This window comes from Diadema antillarum, unplaced genomic scaffold (genome assembly GCF_040938485.1).
Source record: "Diadema antillarum isolate AM-2024a unplaced genomic scaffold, OU_Dant_1.0 seq00000965_RagTag, whole genome shotgun sequence".
Lineage (NCBI taxonomy): Eukaryota > Metazoa > Echinodermata > Echinoidea > Diadematoida > Diadematidae > Diadema > Diadema antillarum.
The window spans coordinates 487177-503441 of record NW_027271811.1 but is presented as its reverse complement, the minus strand read 5'-3'; the positions used below and the strand labels follow the sequence as shown (position 1 = coordinate 503441).

The following is a 16265-nucleotide window of genomic DNA, read 5'->3' as shown; positions in this document are numbered from 1 at the left end:
AGAAGAAAAGGATTCACTATACATGTACATAGACGGAATAGCGTTTGTGAGTTTAACGGTCTCTATCACAGTAATAATAATGAAACAGCCTGACAAAAATGGATGCAAGAATGAACGAAATTTCACAAAATCTTAGTTCTAGTTTTGAGTGCATTATCCCTTTAAGTTGTTGTAGACATTTTGCCGTTAGTACATGTAATATCGTTCCCCTTGCCAGCGGAATAATGAAAGTCAATGATCTTTCATTATGATGCTAGAAAAATGACAATAAGTGTGGGTTTGACCAAAGTGTTTATACTTAATAACTCTTCAAACCTGACTATGCGATTTTCAAACATAGTTTGCGGGCTAAAATACCTTAAACCTTAGTGTGCTTTGAATGCCAATTGCCTTTAGAAAAAATTTCATAGCATTGTACACACAGTCCATTGTCTCTGGCAGAGAAAGGGCTAAATGAGAGAAAAGATGATCGACTTTCCAAATCAGAAGGGCATGAAACATTCTTTTGCTTAACCGTCTACTTCTACAACGAGCTGCAATCCTTGCAGATAGACATTAGTATGGGTTGTGAATGCTTCGGAGCCGAAGAGAAATTGATATCAACTTCAACTGCTCCATGACAAAGACTTATTCTTGTGTCCGAAGGCCAATTACTGTAAAACAAGGAATTTTCGCGTGCATTTTAATTTCGCGAGCGCCAGGATTCGCGAAATTAAAATGCACGCGAAAATCCATGTTTACATTATATGCATTGAACGCCAGTGGCACTTCGCGAAAATGTCATGCCACGAAAAAGGCTGTCGGCTCCAATTCGCGAAAAATTCATGCCGCGAATATATCATGTTTTACAGTACTCTGTCGTTATTCAACACAGTACTACGACGCCTTCGCTTGCGAACATTCTAGCTTCTTTGTCAGAGCCAAGAGCAAATCTCCCTACACTGGCAGAGTGTCTGCAACCTAAAAGCTTCCATAGTGTACAACGGCTACGAAAAACCGTTTTGAGAAATTGAAGACAGCGTCGATGTACACCAGTGCACAAAATTGGTGGTTAAATACGGTATTGTTAGTAAAAAAAAGATACATAATGATAGGACATATTGCAAGACTGCAGACGATTATTATAAACCGATTTTATAACCACGGTTGACCTTGTATAGAATATACAATATGATGATAGAAATAGCATATATATCTAGTGGCATTTGTATCAAACACAGCCCATCAACTTTTTACGTGTTCCCTGAGGCGTGTTTATTGCTGAATCTCTATAATATGTTATAGAGAATAAAATTACCCCTCTTTGCTAACTGTTCATATTTAGCTTACACAAAAACTCACACGAATAAATATCGAATAGTATCGATTCGTGTTATTACAACATAATCAATTATTCGACAATCTGTCGCAGTTAGTCTTCTTGATACGAATGATTCCCCATACCCTCGAATCCTAGTTCTTCACGGGATTATACCTGCGCCACTGACTGCACAGCGCCGTGTTAGAGAGCATGGTGACCCGACTCTTCATACGTTACAAGACGATGCTCAAAGTATTTCAAGCGCATTGAATAGTATTCATCTGGCACTTTTTTTCTGTATTTGTCCCTCTTTTAGTATAAGACAATGGGGGAACAATCGATTGAGTACTGTGCACACACTTAACTTGTTTGGAGCGCACCCATTACCACAAGGTTTGGCTTCTTCTCTTCTGGAGTGCATCATATTACGTTATGGTTAAGGAGAATCGCTTTTAAGGAGGGGTAAAATAATTTGACGAAAATAACGTTGAGACGATTATGCATATTCTCAGAATGTGTTGCGTCACTTTAGTGTATAACCAAAAGCATTGTATCTGAGGCCCTCAGAGCATAATCATATACCCTGCAGCAGAATTTGTTTATCAAGTAACATTAAGTTCCTGTTTCCCGCTGGAGCTATCTAGTTATTTCTGGTAAGCGTTGCCCGCTGGGCGGCCGTAGCGTTTCCTCCAGCAGAGCCCCTGACTTGATGACTTGGTGCAACGAGCTAAAAGCTGGTGGCGGGAAGAGAAAATGAGGGAGGGGAAAAAGAGATGGTGAGAAAGGGAGAGAGCAATAACAAGATAGAAGAACTTAGTAAGCATAAGGGGAATGTTTGACTTAACATGGTAAGTGAATACAGGAAGATTAATTGTGACCCTGCACCTCAAAACAAACAAAAAGTCGCCCGACATAAATTTTTAGTTAGGACCACATTCTGAAAGAGCAGACTTTAAGCTTTAAAATGATGTATAACTCAAATCAAATGGACTCCCCTAGCCTATCTAAATATTGGAAGGAAAGCACAAACTTAGGAAAAGTGGGAACTGAGAAAAGAGGCTCTGTAAAGTACAGTGTCTATTCAAGCGCTTAATCTTTACCAAACCGTGCTGGCTGTGCTATGAATGGGACAAAAACAGGAAGTAAACCACCAGAGTAACAACAATACAGGGATTACCAGATTAAACTGAAATTAGGCATTCCTCATTAACACAGTCCGTCCATAATTAATGCCAGCTTTCAAAGCAGTAGCACTATCCTTTCAAAAGTTATTTGAGTTGAAAGTGAAGAGTGTGGACAAGGTTTTTCAGAAATGAAAAAGGGATTCTTAAAAGACACACCTAATCACACTATTCTACCAAAAATGTTCGAGATAAACTGCTAAAAAAAAACACACTTTCCTGCCCGTTTTATGATACCAAATTTTAGCATAATGTAAAAGTAGACCCGCTCTTTCAGAAAATGATTATGAAAAAGTCAAGTTTGGCTAGGTTGACCCATTTCACTTATTTTCAGTCCTCACGCAAAATCAGTGTGTGCGACTGTATGTTCGTTTTGAGGTGCACGGTCACAATTACGGAGGTATAACGATACCTGCTTCGATTGCTGGAGCACTCCGTGAAGGCTACAGGAAGATCGGATATTATTTTTTTTTTCAGAAATGTCAGTCAATTCAGTGTGTCGCCCTCACATGTTGAGAACTTCATACAACAAACTGTCATGTCATTGTTTTAGAACGATGATTGAAAACCACAAACTCATACAAAGAATTTCACAATAATTTTCTTAAGATTATTATTGAAAGAGTGCCTGACTTTACTGATCCTCTACCCACAAGGCATAGAGAATGACACAATAGTATTCTTCAATGTAATCGTATCTCAGGAACAATAATCATTCAAGGAAAGGAAGCATACTTTGTCATTATTAAAAGCCTTTGTGAAAATGGTGAAAGTACATTTTGTTTATTATTCTGTTTCTCTGTCTTGATAATATAATTTTGTTCCCATATGAAAGTAACTCTCAGTTTTTGCGGCCGGCTTATCACTATGAACAAACGAACACATACAATATAAGCGTAAGCCTGAAAACACACAGAGCTTGAAAATAAAAACTAACTCAGCAACGCAGAATACTTTGTGCTATCGAATTTCAGCCCTTTTTACAACCCGTTTAACCCTTCCTGTGATTTAAGTTTCTATTAGCACAGAAAAGGCAAAGCATGATTGTACACTGTCTGACCAACCCCACGTCCCTGGCACAGAAATGGCTCATATTTTTGTTACAATAGCGCCCTCTTTCGTACCTTTCTTTCCATTGACTGCACCCTTTCGCAGCCGTCTTGGGCTGACGTCAGCTAAGGTAAAACTCCTCGTGATGTCGTCTGCTGATTGTCGCGGACTCGTCGCTTCTTTAACGTCTAGAGCGGGAAAAGAAATGTCATGTAAGCAAGCGAGCATCCTGAAAGGGTTGCTATATACAGAATTATACATTTCGCATTGGCAGAATTATTGATCAGTGAGTCATCCAAAAAGCACTACACGCTACAAAAATACAACAACAACAAACTGAGGCTGATATTGCTGCCAGCAATAGTAGTATTCTGCCCCAGTCTTACATGTAGTAGATGTACCTCGCTGATAGTTCGAAAGATAGCAGTGGTGCTGTTAATCACCATAGCATCATTTCCCCGTATCATCTTCTCCATCCAAACATGAAGATCATTAACCGGTGACTCTGCCCAGAACAATAAGTAATGCAGGCATTTCATTGTTTTGAAATTGACACAAAATGACAATACGAACAAATTATGGACTTTTCAATTTCGTGCGAAGTTGGTCAAGTATGAAACAAGTACGATGCTGCAGCTAACAGAAGGCACCACGACGCCATGGACCCGAACGACACTAATACGTATGAAGACATGAATAATGAGCAAAGCTTGGCACAGGATAAAGGAAATATTATTTAAATTTGGCTCTGATTGAAAAAAAAAAAGAAATACTACATCTGAAGGGCATCTCAATGCCATCGTATAACCGCTAACGGAGTTTCTCAGGCTGATAGCAAAAGATCGCGATTCCTTTGACTTATGATCAGTCTTTAACTAGGTTCGGAGCTAGCTTTTTAGCGCAAAATTGAAAACTCCACGTTCGTGTGGCCATTTGGTTTAAATTTCGTGACAGCGTGGCGCGGCCAGCCTTGTGAAATAACACCATAGACATACTTGTGCAGAGAAGTTCGTGATGTATGATGACGTCACGACGTCGAATATTCTCCTTCCAGAAGCAGCTGTCGTGGTCGCGGACGGGGATAGCGTGAACGAAGGAGATACAGTAACGACTCGGGTTGACCGAGCTGTACCGGAGGAGAAATGTGCCTGAAGGGCGCCCCCTCAGAAGAGATTCTGCATCATCACGGCTGATATCGCCGTGAAAGAATCTGGCAGCAGTGAAATAGACAGTAGAAACGTTACTTTGATCGTCGATGGCTTGCTTGTGAATTCCACTCTCATATTCCACTAGCATGTGCTCCATTACATTTCCCTTTTTTCTTTTCTTTCTCATACCTCTTTCACTTCTACTCTGAACAATGTGAGGGCGCTGTGGCATAGTGGATAAGACTCGTAACGACTCCTGATCGAAGAACCAAGTTCGAATCCCGCCCAATGCTTACGTCCTTGGACAAGATGTTTTTTACCCACTATGTCCCTCTCGACCCAGGTGTATAAATGGGTACTTGAAAATACTAGGGTATTAATAATAGCAGGGCCTCTGGTAAAGCAGTGGCAACACTGAAGAGGCTACCCTGGATAAATAAGACCTTATCATCATTATTATTAACATGCTGTACTGCCCCATTTTTTTCTCTCCCGTTATTTTCCGTCGGCCTGAGGACCCGAAAAAAAAGAGTCTATGAAAGTTGTTCGGTGCATGATATACATGTATATATTGCTGAGAACAAGCAAGCCTCATTTTATGTTGGCAACAGTTTGTAATCGAATAGTAGAATACTTCGACTTTACACATGTAAAGAGTTAACAAAAGAAAATGTCAGTAATGCTACAGGTTGTTGTTGGTTTTTTTTTTTTTTAACAGTGAAATGCTCCCTGGTTTCTTCTAAGATTAAAGTGTAGGAAGTACCAGTTAAGGGTTGGGAAAGTGACAAAAGGAATTAAAGATTTGAATTATCTTCTTACCTGTATATTCGATCGACCTGTCAAGAGAGAGAAAGAGGAAAAACAGTTTGCAAACGAATAAGTAAATAGCGCATGAGTAATCGCATTTTGTCGCAGTTGAAGTTAATCAATTTTCAAGAAGCCAACAAGAGTTTCAAAATAATGAATACAAACGTTCACGATGTCGAGAAAGCTAGTTCATTGGAAACGCTAACTTTTTAATTTTCATCTAGTCCATTCCAACTATTTCCTCACTCCATTAACCTGACAGAGCGGTTACAATGTGAAATAGTCCAAGGAGGTGAAGTCAGCATAAATCCGTCTCCTTTACTATTTATTTTTTTTAGCATTCTATTTCCGTTTTATTTCAACAGGGTAGCCCTTTCAGTTAAAAAACTGCTCTACCAAGGGGCCTTGCACAATAAAAAGATACAGAAATATATATTCATTTGCACAACGTTACAATCAAAACAAACGTTTTTTTTTTTATCAACCAGATAACAAAAAAAAAGGAAGGAAATGTAACAAAATTACACTATGATAAAGCGAGAGAGAAGCGTATCTCAGATGGTGGGTAACATGTAGAAAGAAAAGCGTATGCGTGAAATGTAGAACCAATTATGGTTTTACCTCTTTTCTAGTTTCGACTGAGTTTGCTAGTAGTTGTCGCTTCGAGGAGTTGGCAGCGGTAGGAGACAAATATAGAATTCATGAGGTAAGATAATTAAAGGAGCGCTACTGTAACTATCCTCTCACCTCACGGAACCAGGTGTCCATTTTTTTCTTGAGCCACAAAGTTCCTGATTGGTCGCCTGATCGTGACGTCTTGCTTTCGTCGGAGCCGTCACCACGCGGGGAGAAGGGAGACCCAAGCTGCATTTCGATGCTCACCGAGCGAGTTCGCGAGTCAAGCGGTCTGATTGGTTCATTTGAGTCCCCCTGGGGTATGGCGTCTCGTAAATGACCAATCCTGATTTGGCTTTTTAGGTACTGAGACACGGAGGCAGCGATTCCCTTGAGGAAATTTTCATCCGCTGCCTGCACGCGGTTGGTGTTTAGTAACGAGGAGAAACGATCGAAGTTTAACGGGTCTATCAGGTCACCTAACACAGAAAAAAGTAATGAAGATACATAAAGACAATAATAGTGATGATAATGGTGATGATGATGACGATCATGATGATGATGATGATGATAATAATAATGATAATAGTAATAATGAAAATAATGATTATTATCAGAGTCGTTTTCTTTATACACACAGACAATCATACGTTCTACAATCTTTGCATTGCACCGTAAGTTTCTGAGTTGTTTTTCTTTACCAAATGCCGATGTAGAAAGTTGTATATATGTGATATTTGATTGCAGAAAGAACACATCCAGAAAAAAAGGCAAAATGATAACACACTCAAAGAAGAATCGAGATAGTAGGGAGAAGGTTAATATTGCTGTCAAAATTGGGAGCGGCCTAGATATAAGCCCTGGCTTACTTACAGCCAAAAAAGGCGGAAAGTTTTTCGGGTGGACATCGCGGCTCTCGACCGAGCACTGCCGTGATGGTTTCATAGAATTCCCCGAGCTCGACCTAAAAAGCACAAGAATAAGAAGTTGTGGAGAAAAAGAATTGAATTCTTCAAGCAGGTATCATACTTGAATGAATTACAGTCGTAGATTTCTTGACACTATATGAGGAAGGAGAACATACCAACAGACGAGTAAATTGTTACATTGTTTGAAGTTTTATCATAAAATGTGATTTGGCCTTCAAATTAACAGAAATTGGCGTGTTCGACTTATTTAAACTTACATACTAATAAGATTATAAGTATTAAGTGTTAAGATTTACTAGGCAGCAATTGTGTTTATTGCTGTCACGTTTATCAATGATTCAATGTTAGAATCTGAAAGAACAGATTGGGCAGTATTACTAATCCTCTGCAATGTTAATGCCATATAAGATTATTTGACAAAATCAACGACTTACATGCACTACTCATCGACAATTCATCAGACGTTGATGCATATTATAACTCCTTAAGCCTTATGTGTGACTTTAAAGGTGCAGCCATCAAAGAAAAGTGGGCTTATTGTTTCGAATAAGAGCGAAAAAAAAGGAATAAAAGGACTAAAGACAGATGAAACACTCCGTACCTCTTCCCGGCCTCCAAACAGTAGGTCCCAAAAGTTTTTGGCTGCAAAAGATAACAAGAATATTGTTGCAAGATCATATCAAAAGCAAAACCCTGTCATCTTTTTGAAGGAAGACATGATTGTGAACATTAAAGGGGCATTCCAGACGATTTTCATAATTTCACAGTACATAAATCAACATCTCTAAGTATAGATTTAATGAATTTATTGTGGTCCTTGAGCAGCGAAATCAATACTCTAAAAAATAAAAAACTAAATTGCACTGAACAAATATGATGACATAGGAGCCTAACATATTTCAGAAATGTAGCAATGCAATTCCTTGACAATGCTACGTGCTTAACAATTTCACCTGTGTATAATGTATGCATGTTTTCTTCTTGTGTTCTGCTTCCTTGAGCCTCTACTCATGCATTCTTATCGTGAGGCTGCCACGTCATTGTCCTCGTTCATTGTGATTTGTTATAAATTTTGAAAACACTTTTTATACTCATCCGAATCACTACAAATTCTGAGACTCACTACCGAGTATAACCAATTATTTATAGTTGTTCGTATGTAAAAGTCTGAAAATCATCCGGAGGTCTCCTTTTAATGAAGCCAACACCTACAATGACCTAGAATTTTACAGAAGTAGAAGCTCCTGTTTGAGGAAGGCTACATAACATGGCAAAAAAAAAAAAATCTTCAGCAAGAGATGTAGATTAAAACAACAACTACAACTAACTATATTTTCGGATGCACGTCACGAGACCGACACCCACGAGTCATACAGCCCATGAGTTCGACACTAAGCAAACAACGCTCATGAGACCGACACATTAAGCCCCGTGTTGTATCTGTCGAACTTGTGGGCTGTTTTTACCGAGTGTAGGTCTCATGGGCTTTATCTGACTACTGTCGAACTCGTGGGCTGTAGGACTCGTGGGCTGTATGACTCATGGGTGTCGGCCTTGTGGGATGACCCCGGCATATTCATATAGCATCGCATTGATATCACTGTAAGTTATACCGCGTCGAGACTATCAGTCTGTTCGCCCATTCAAGGTTGGACAATCGTTATTATATGAATATGAGGATCGGAGCACAATGAAGGTAGATAATTGAATTGAAGTGAATAATATTGTAAGGAAGCAAATTTATGGACTACCAGTTACCTGTGCTCTGGGTGAGTGGGCAGTGGGGACAAACGACCCCATCGCCTGAGGGCAGAACCACTTGGTTATTTAATTCATTAATCATGTTATTCCCTTAAGTCTATTATAGCAAAGATAACAATTACTGTAATTGCCCGCCGATAAGGGCGCACCATTTTTTAACAAAATAAAGCAATAAACTTGGGGTGAGGCCTATACGCTAACAAAAGCAAATTACTGTATTGCCTTTCCAACTCAAGAAAATCACCTTCCTGACCGATACCTATGTATGGGACTATGTAGTGTGCAGATTATTACTGTTTTTGTTAGGCAACGTGCGGAAATACGTAGAAATAAAAAATTTTCTCATAGAAAAAAGAAATAATGTAGAAAACTTAATGAAGCTTTGATCAGAAGAAAATCCCTCTTTTTCCCTCTTTTTTTCTTGTTTGTCTTTCATCACCTATGACGGGATGCAGTTTATCCGGCGTTGCGGCTCTATCGCCGGCAAATACGGTATACAGCCTTATTTGTACAGGTATTTTTAATGCCCGTTATCAATATGTCCGAGCGCTCATATAGGGCACTCGAAATTCTGTCTAATGGACTAGTCTCTTTTGTTTTCATTCAAATATATATATATATTTCAGGAGAACAAGTACAACTAGGTATCATTCTCACCATCGTCTGTTTGAAGTTGTGACGTACTGGAGCGACGTTCATCCTTTGACGAGAACTCCTCATGAAAACCCTGAAATGATGCAGAGTGTGACAAGTATTCAGGAAAACGTCTGCAATTCGTGGTCACACTCATTGATGTGAATCGCTTATACAGTCTAATTCCATTTCATGCTTATTGTAATCACATTATCTTTAGACCCTCCTGTAATTATTGGTTCTATTTGTACTAGCGGGATTGTTTGTTCAATGTAGCTTTATTTTAGTTTCATTTTATTCTGATATAATGTGTTGTATAAGAACTGTATGGTATTGCATACAATATAAAATTATTGTCACACAGAGATTTATGTGTTTTGAGGTCACATTCTTTTCCCCTTCATTCTATTCATCCTATAGAGTTCAGATTTATGTTATTTGATATACGCATTAAGCTTTCCCATTTTATGTCATATTTATATCAATGACTGCTTTATAAAATTATATATTCTATTATTTCTTTCTCTTTTCTGACACGACTACAAAATACAAACGACTAGTAAGCCTTTTAGCAGTTCCCTCCATTTCAACAAATCAACATGTTCACACGTTGTTTAATGCAACGTTGTGAATTCCATATGACTTTGCTTTAATGTTACTACCTTCATCATAATGGTTTACTTACATATGTAAATATCTGATATACTTGTACTCGTATACTCATGCCGTGTTTAAGATTGTAAACAATTTCGTTAGAATTGAAGTCTGAAAGAAATGGAATAAGATTGAAACGTTCCTGCTATGAAACTGTAAAACTATGAAATGAGATGTGATTGAGTAAAGACGACGAAACAATACAAAGAGAATAGGCACCAGGAATGAAGAAAGTTTACCTTGATAAGTTGGTCCAATTCCTCAAGACGCATTTTGACTCGTATCGACATGAGATTGTCTGGGAGTAGAAAACTTTCAAGGCTAGCGTCACTGGTTGCCATGGTGAATGTATGTCTGCTGACGTCAGACAAAGCGGTCGCGAGCTGTCTTAGCAGTTGCCGCGACTCTATGTTATATGAATGACGATGAACATTTACTTTTTAGTCATATTTATTTTGACATATATCATTACCTCTAAAATGAATGCGAGGTCATCATGTACACTTCTATATGTCACATTTAATAATGGAAATATCGAATTTCTTTAGTAACCTCTCGGTGAGTAAGATGAGCGTAGGTTGGAAATAATGACCTTTGCCGTGAATATTGTGCATCAATGCTTCGTTTACTCAATCTTGTCACTTAGGCATGGTACAAGCTTTAGCATGATAGCAAAAATCAACAAATTTGATATATCGGTAAAATTTTACCAAAAAAAAAAGTCCAAAATTACCATACAAGCTCTGCGAATAGCATTTCTCGACCATTTTCGAAAGTATTTTAGCCTCTATAATTAAGCTGGAGATGAAAGAAACAACAACAACAAGCACCCTTCTTGGCAAATAACATTCTTAATTAATCAATGTTTTTGATAGTTTCAATGTATTCAGGCCTACCTTGCGAGAGAGCTTGACCGCCATTAACTTTCCTTCGCCCATTCTCAATACTCTGACCTAAGACCCTCAGACTTGTATCAAGGGCAGTCGCAAAATCGGGTAGGGCCGAGTCGAGGTCGGCGTAGAGGACCGAGGTCGATGCCACGAGATCCCCGGCAGCGCTCAGGACTGCGAGAGAACTTTCCCTCTCACTGCGAGTAGCGACCTCACGCAACCGGGACGCCATCTGCGGTGAGTAGAGTCTATCGTTGGCGACCTTAACATTAGCAACGAGATATGAGGTCAGAGGTTATACTGAGGTCAAATGTTATGAACCTGATACGTAATGAAAAAGGATAGAATAATGTAACAAAATGACATATATAACTTCCAACTTAATTTCATTTCATTTCATTTCATTTATTTTTGCCACAAAAATGAAATGACAGTATTGAATTAAGTCCTACATCATTAAAGGGGATGGTTAGTAACTGATCAGTGGGAATCAATGGGAATGCTGGGGGATGATTGTTCCAATCCTTGTGGGATTCATTTAAGAGTACGTACATTATTCTATTGTTGTGTGAAAATTATTTGCTTCAGAACGGTCTCATATTCGAGTTGAATGTGCAGTTTAATGCCCCGTCACTGTACAGGCATGCTAACCTGGAAACATTAAACTGCACATTAAATAAAGGAAAATACTGCGAACGGAAATACAAATGTTGAGGCTTCTACGACGGGACAGAAACAAAGTTGTTGGAAATATTGTTGTAACATAAAACATAATACATATTATAATCCATTGTATGATACATAAAAATTGTGCACATTAAAGCATAATATGCGTATTTACGCATCACCAGTATGCTACAATGCATAGTGACTATAATGCAGTATGATTTCGATATGAATGCACTGTGCTAGATCATACTGCATTACAGAATTAAATACTAGTTTATATTATGCATAAAGTGTACTTATAATATCAAAGGGATGGCACAGTATTGGTGGAGATGAGAATTAGGCTTTTAACTTTTTACGGGATACCAAGAAAACACATATGATATAGTACAGAGCATACAATTTTCAGAGGAATTCAAAGTTTATTTAATGAAAATCAGGTTTGGAATAACTGAAACATCATGTGTGTGTGTGTGTGTGTGTGTGTGGTGTGCATGAATGTATTTTGATTAATGCGTACGATTTGCATTTACCCCTTAATCTCGCAACTATACGGCATCAACCTCTAAATACTATACATAAAAGCAAGGACAGAGAGAAGGAAAGAGAGAAAGAGAGAGAGGACAAGACAGACAAACTGACAAAACAGACGTACAAACAGAGACTATCATCACATAAGGGCTTTTTACACTTGTAAATTTTTGCTTAGCCCCGGACCAACGGTGGGGCTAAGGGGGGGGGGGGGGGGGGGGGGCCTTAGCCCCACCGTTGGTACGGGACTATCCTTAGCCCACTTTCTGTTTACACTCGTTTTTGCCAAAGTGGGCTAGCCCCACCGATAGTACGGTACTATCTGGCCCTGCAAAATAGCAGGGGTTAGCACCGCAATTGCGGTGCTAGCACCGCAATTGCGGTGCCAAGCAAGTGAGTGTAAACAGAACGAAAAAATAATCCTGGGCTAAGCGACGGAGACGAAGTCCGACCTTCACTGACCAATCAGAAACGAGGTAATCAAGTGCTGCTGGTGCGTGCGTGTACGTGTACAGTACACAGCGTAATTATGAATATTCATGTGGTTTGGAAAGTCCGGGGCTAAGAAATACGAGTGTAAAAAGGTCAGTTTTCTCCTTAGCCCCGGACAAGATATAGTACGGGACTAATTGGCGAGTGTAAAAAGCTGAAAAAATTGGTACGGGACTAACGATAGTCCTGGGTCAGAGAAAGTCCGGGGTTAAGAAACACAAGTGTAAAAAGCCCTATAGACTCACGCGAACACACACACGCACAGAGAGAGAGAGAGAGAGAGAGAGGTAATGCATACAAAACACCAGGGGGTGGTGGATCCAGAGGGGGCGCACCGCGGGCGCGCGCCCAATTTTTATTGGCTTGTTAAGACACAAGAAAAAAAAAAGGGGGGGGCACGTGCGCATCTCTTTGATTTTGTAAAGGCGCCTCCCCTCTACGAAATTCCTGGACCCCCCCCCCCCCCCCCCCCCATAGCACTATACAAATATCACCTTATAAGTACGACGGAGGCACTGGTGGCTGATGTGGTCCTTCACTAATTGATAACAGAAATATGGATACATCACTTTGTGTCACGCTTACTAAACATCAAGGTATTTCATCCTCGTGTAGAGTGATTGCTATGCTCTCTTCGCTATCGCACTGTGCACAGCAGTCACAATACATGTTTTGCCGTTGCTATGATAACTAGGCGAGTTGATGCCGGATACGAGCACATTGCCCATATACAAGGTGACAACACGAATGTCAAAGGGGGAGGAAGCCTGGCATATTCTATAGCCCTCGATTACAATGATCATCGGATGTATGAACATGGGGTGCAATTTTCATTTGACATAAAGACCTTCGAGGACATAAACTAATAAAAAAATTATTCCCACTATCTATTCAACGACATATTTTTTTTTCTTCTTGGCACAGGTGCCATTGTATATCACTTTTTTTATCGATTGTATGCCTGCTTGTCCGCGTTTCAAATGCAGCGGCTGCGTGAGTGGGTATGAATAATGACATGTCTGTGCGTGTGTCGTTGCACTTACTGGTGGTTTTCTGTGATAACATTGAACCGAAAATAAGTAATTATAGTTGAATATGATAGTAAGAATTATACAACAACGATTGAGATACTGTTGATAGTATTGAGGAATTTTGAACATTGATTATAATTTTTATCAATATCATGGTTAAATTCATAATGACACTGAAGTCGAGAAGTAGGGAAAGAAGAACAAGAGAAAATAAGAACGGTTAATTTTTGCTGGGTGAACAGCATCAAGCAGGGAACTAGTCTTCCAAGAGGCAAGACTTGTCTTCGTGGTGCTGTGGATACGTGTCGGTGCACTTTAGATGTACAGAAGAGATTCTGGGTTTGAGAACAGCGCATATCGCGTTTATACTCCCTTGGAGAATTAAGATATAGCGAATACTTTATCTGGATCATTTTGTTATTTTGAATACATTCTCATTATCAAAGGTCACCTTTTACATAAAGGGTGGTATTACCCTTTACAGACCAAACACTGGAGATCACATCAAATGCATTCCTTCAAAAATGATGATTACTATTATGACAATACGTTTTCTACGAGGTCCTCGTGAATAATTATCAAATAAGTATTTCCTTCAAAATCAGGCTAAATATCAATAGCTATACCATAGACCTCTAAAAGTAAAAAGCGCGTGAATATAGGTAAGTATTATTCACAACCGTATAAAACGTCACAGGCCTAAACATCGCTTTATGAATTTGTGCTACAGAAATCGTACAACAATTTGATTTTCCGCGTGTTTGTTAACATATATGTGTACTACGTTGAACAATTCTAGCCCGCAGAGAAAACCTGGAGCTTGACCTTTCAGTGCGTGTGTGTGTGTTGTTCGTCAAGATACTGTAAATAGTGACTCCACAGAGACAGGCAAATAGAGGAAAAGAATGCAGACAATTTTGTTCTCGTCCGATTTATATTCATAGGGAGCTCTGTTTACTCTTATATACCATAAATTACTTAGATTCCGAAATCACCGGAGATTTACTCTAAAAACAGAAATTTTGCGTGCCTGAAACTTTCGCAAATTCCGATAGGGCCCTTTATTCGCGAATGTAAAATGCACGCGAAAGTGGTTGTCTCCGTACACAGTGCAATAAATGCAAGGAGCTAGTTTTATACCGTGGCGGATTCAGAGGCTGGTTTTTAAGTAACCATGCTTACAATTCAGAAATCGTCTCCTATCACATAGACCAATATCCATACCAGTCAACTAATGCAGCCTATATCAATATTTGAGAATTCCGTAAAGAGGGGGCGCCTTTACAAAATCAAAGGGGGGCTCACGCATCCATTCCCCATTTTTTTCCCTTTTTATTTCTTTTGTTTAAAAAAAAAATAACGGGGGTGCGCGCCCTGTGCCCCCCCCCCCCCCGAACCGCCACTGTAAAGGACTGTGTGTGTTCTAATCATCACAGTGACTAAAGCACAATGAATAAACATATATGCAGTTAATGCGTTAATCTGTTGAACTGACAACCCGAACCAAAATTTAAAGCAGCATGACGTTCAGTGTGATACTACAACAGGTCCTTTTCCAGTGGCATGAAATAGAGCTAGGACACCGGTATCAATATCGCTCTTGACCTTTGGCGACACTTGTACATCTTCGGGACTTTGTAACGCACAGCAACAAGTCACAGAATCATGTACACAAACCGACAAGATTTTTTTTTTCCGTTCCACGCCCACTGACACATCCACTCACAACCTACGCGTATGACAATATGATCAGACTACATTCACAGCTGCAAATATGTGGATGAGATTTACGCTGTACAGCAGACGATAAAAATGAACCGCACATAAACGTACCGATAAACCAGTCTCCTATTCTGCGACGTCCAGAGTGCGCGGGTGATGAATATCTGCGAGAATGAAAGCAGGTCGAAAACTGTTGTGTGGCAGGCGGATGCCTGACATCTGTCTTCTGCTCAACTTCGTCGCAATTAGTTCTGAATCATCGATCAGGTATCGTTTTAATTACTGGTGATGGACACTGCTCCAGATGAATAACAATTATCGTCATGGGATTGTGTGTGATGACCTCAAGCGAAGCGTCTATGACTGAATATACACAGCCCCCGAGATAGTCAACACACACTGAAATGGTAGGCTAAAACATTCGAGGTGCAGTTGCCCTGTTATGTTTGAAACTTACCTTTGCTCCCCATGTTACCATAGTCTCTTTCAAGTCATAATCTTTCATAAATATACTTCGCCCTGGCATACCACACTTCACGACTACACCTTGGGGCGTTTATGAGCTTTTGAATGTAGCAGATAGCAAAGACATATTTGACTCAGCATTGCTCCCATTGACTTCGTAGTTAATTATAAAAAGATAGAATAGGAAAAGAGACGAACAGTATTCTCCTGAATGGGAGAAGTCTTGATTAAGGCTAGATAATTCCCTTCGCAGGGAGCAAGGTGTGACAATAGGGGAAACAATAAAGCCCTGATCGTGTTCTATTCCAATCCTGTGTGTGGCAATTCAATATCGATCGCGAGCGTGAATCGTATCGAGGGGATCCCTGCGCAGCAGACGACTCAGCG

General features: G+C 39.6%; 1 protein-coding gene across 1 annotated transcript; it reads right to left on the bottom strand.

Annotated features, from left to right (window-relative positions):
* Positions 1-1724: 1724 nt before the first annotated feature.
* Positions 1725-15789, bottom strand: LOC139741954 (uncharacterized). The gene is made up of 11 exons (XM_071652522.1): positions 15525-15789; positions 10975-11230; positions 10318-10484; positions 9449-9518; positions 7632-7672; positions 6975-7065; positions 6234-6580; positions 5499-5515; positions 4527-4741; positions 3606-3719; positions 1725-2034 (listed from the first exon to the last, which is right to left on the bottom strand). The coding sequence occupies exons 2-11, from the start codon at positions 11198-11200 to the stop codon at positions 1937-1939; spliced, it is 1386 nt and encodes a 461-aa protein (XP_071508623.1). The 5' UTR covers positions 11201-11230; positions 15525-15789; the 3' UTR covers positions 1725-1936.
* Positions 15790-16265: the final 476 nt, after the last annotated feature.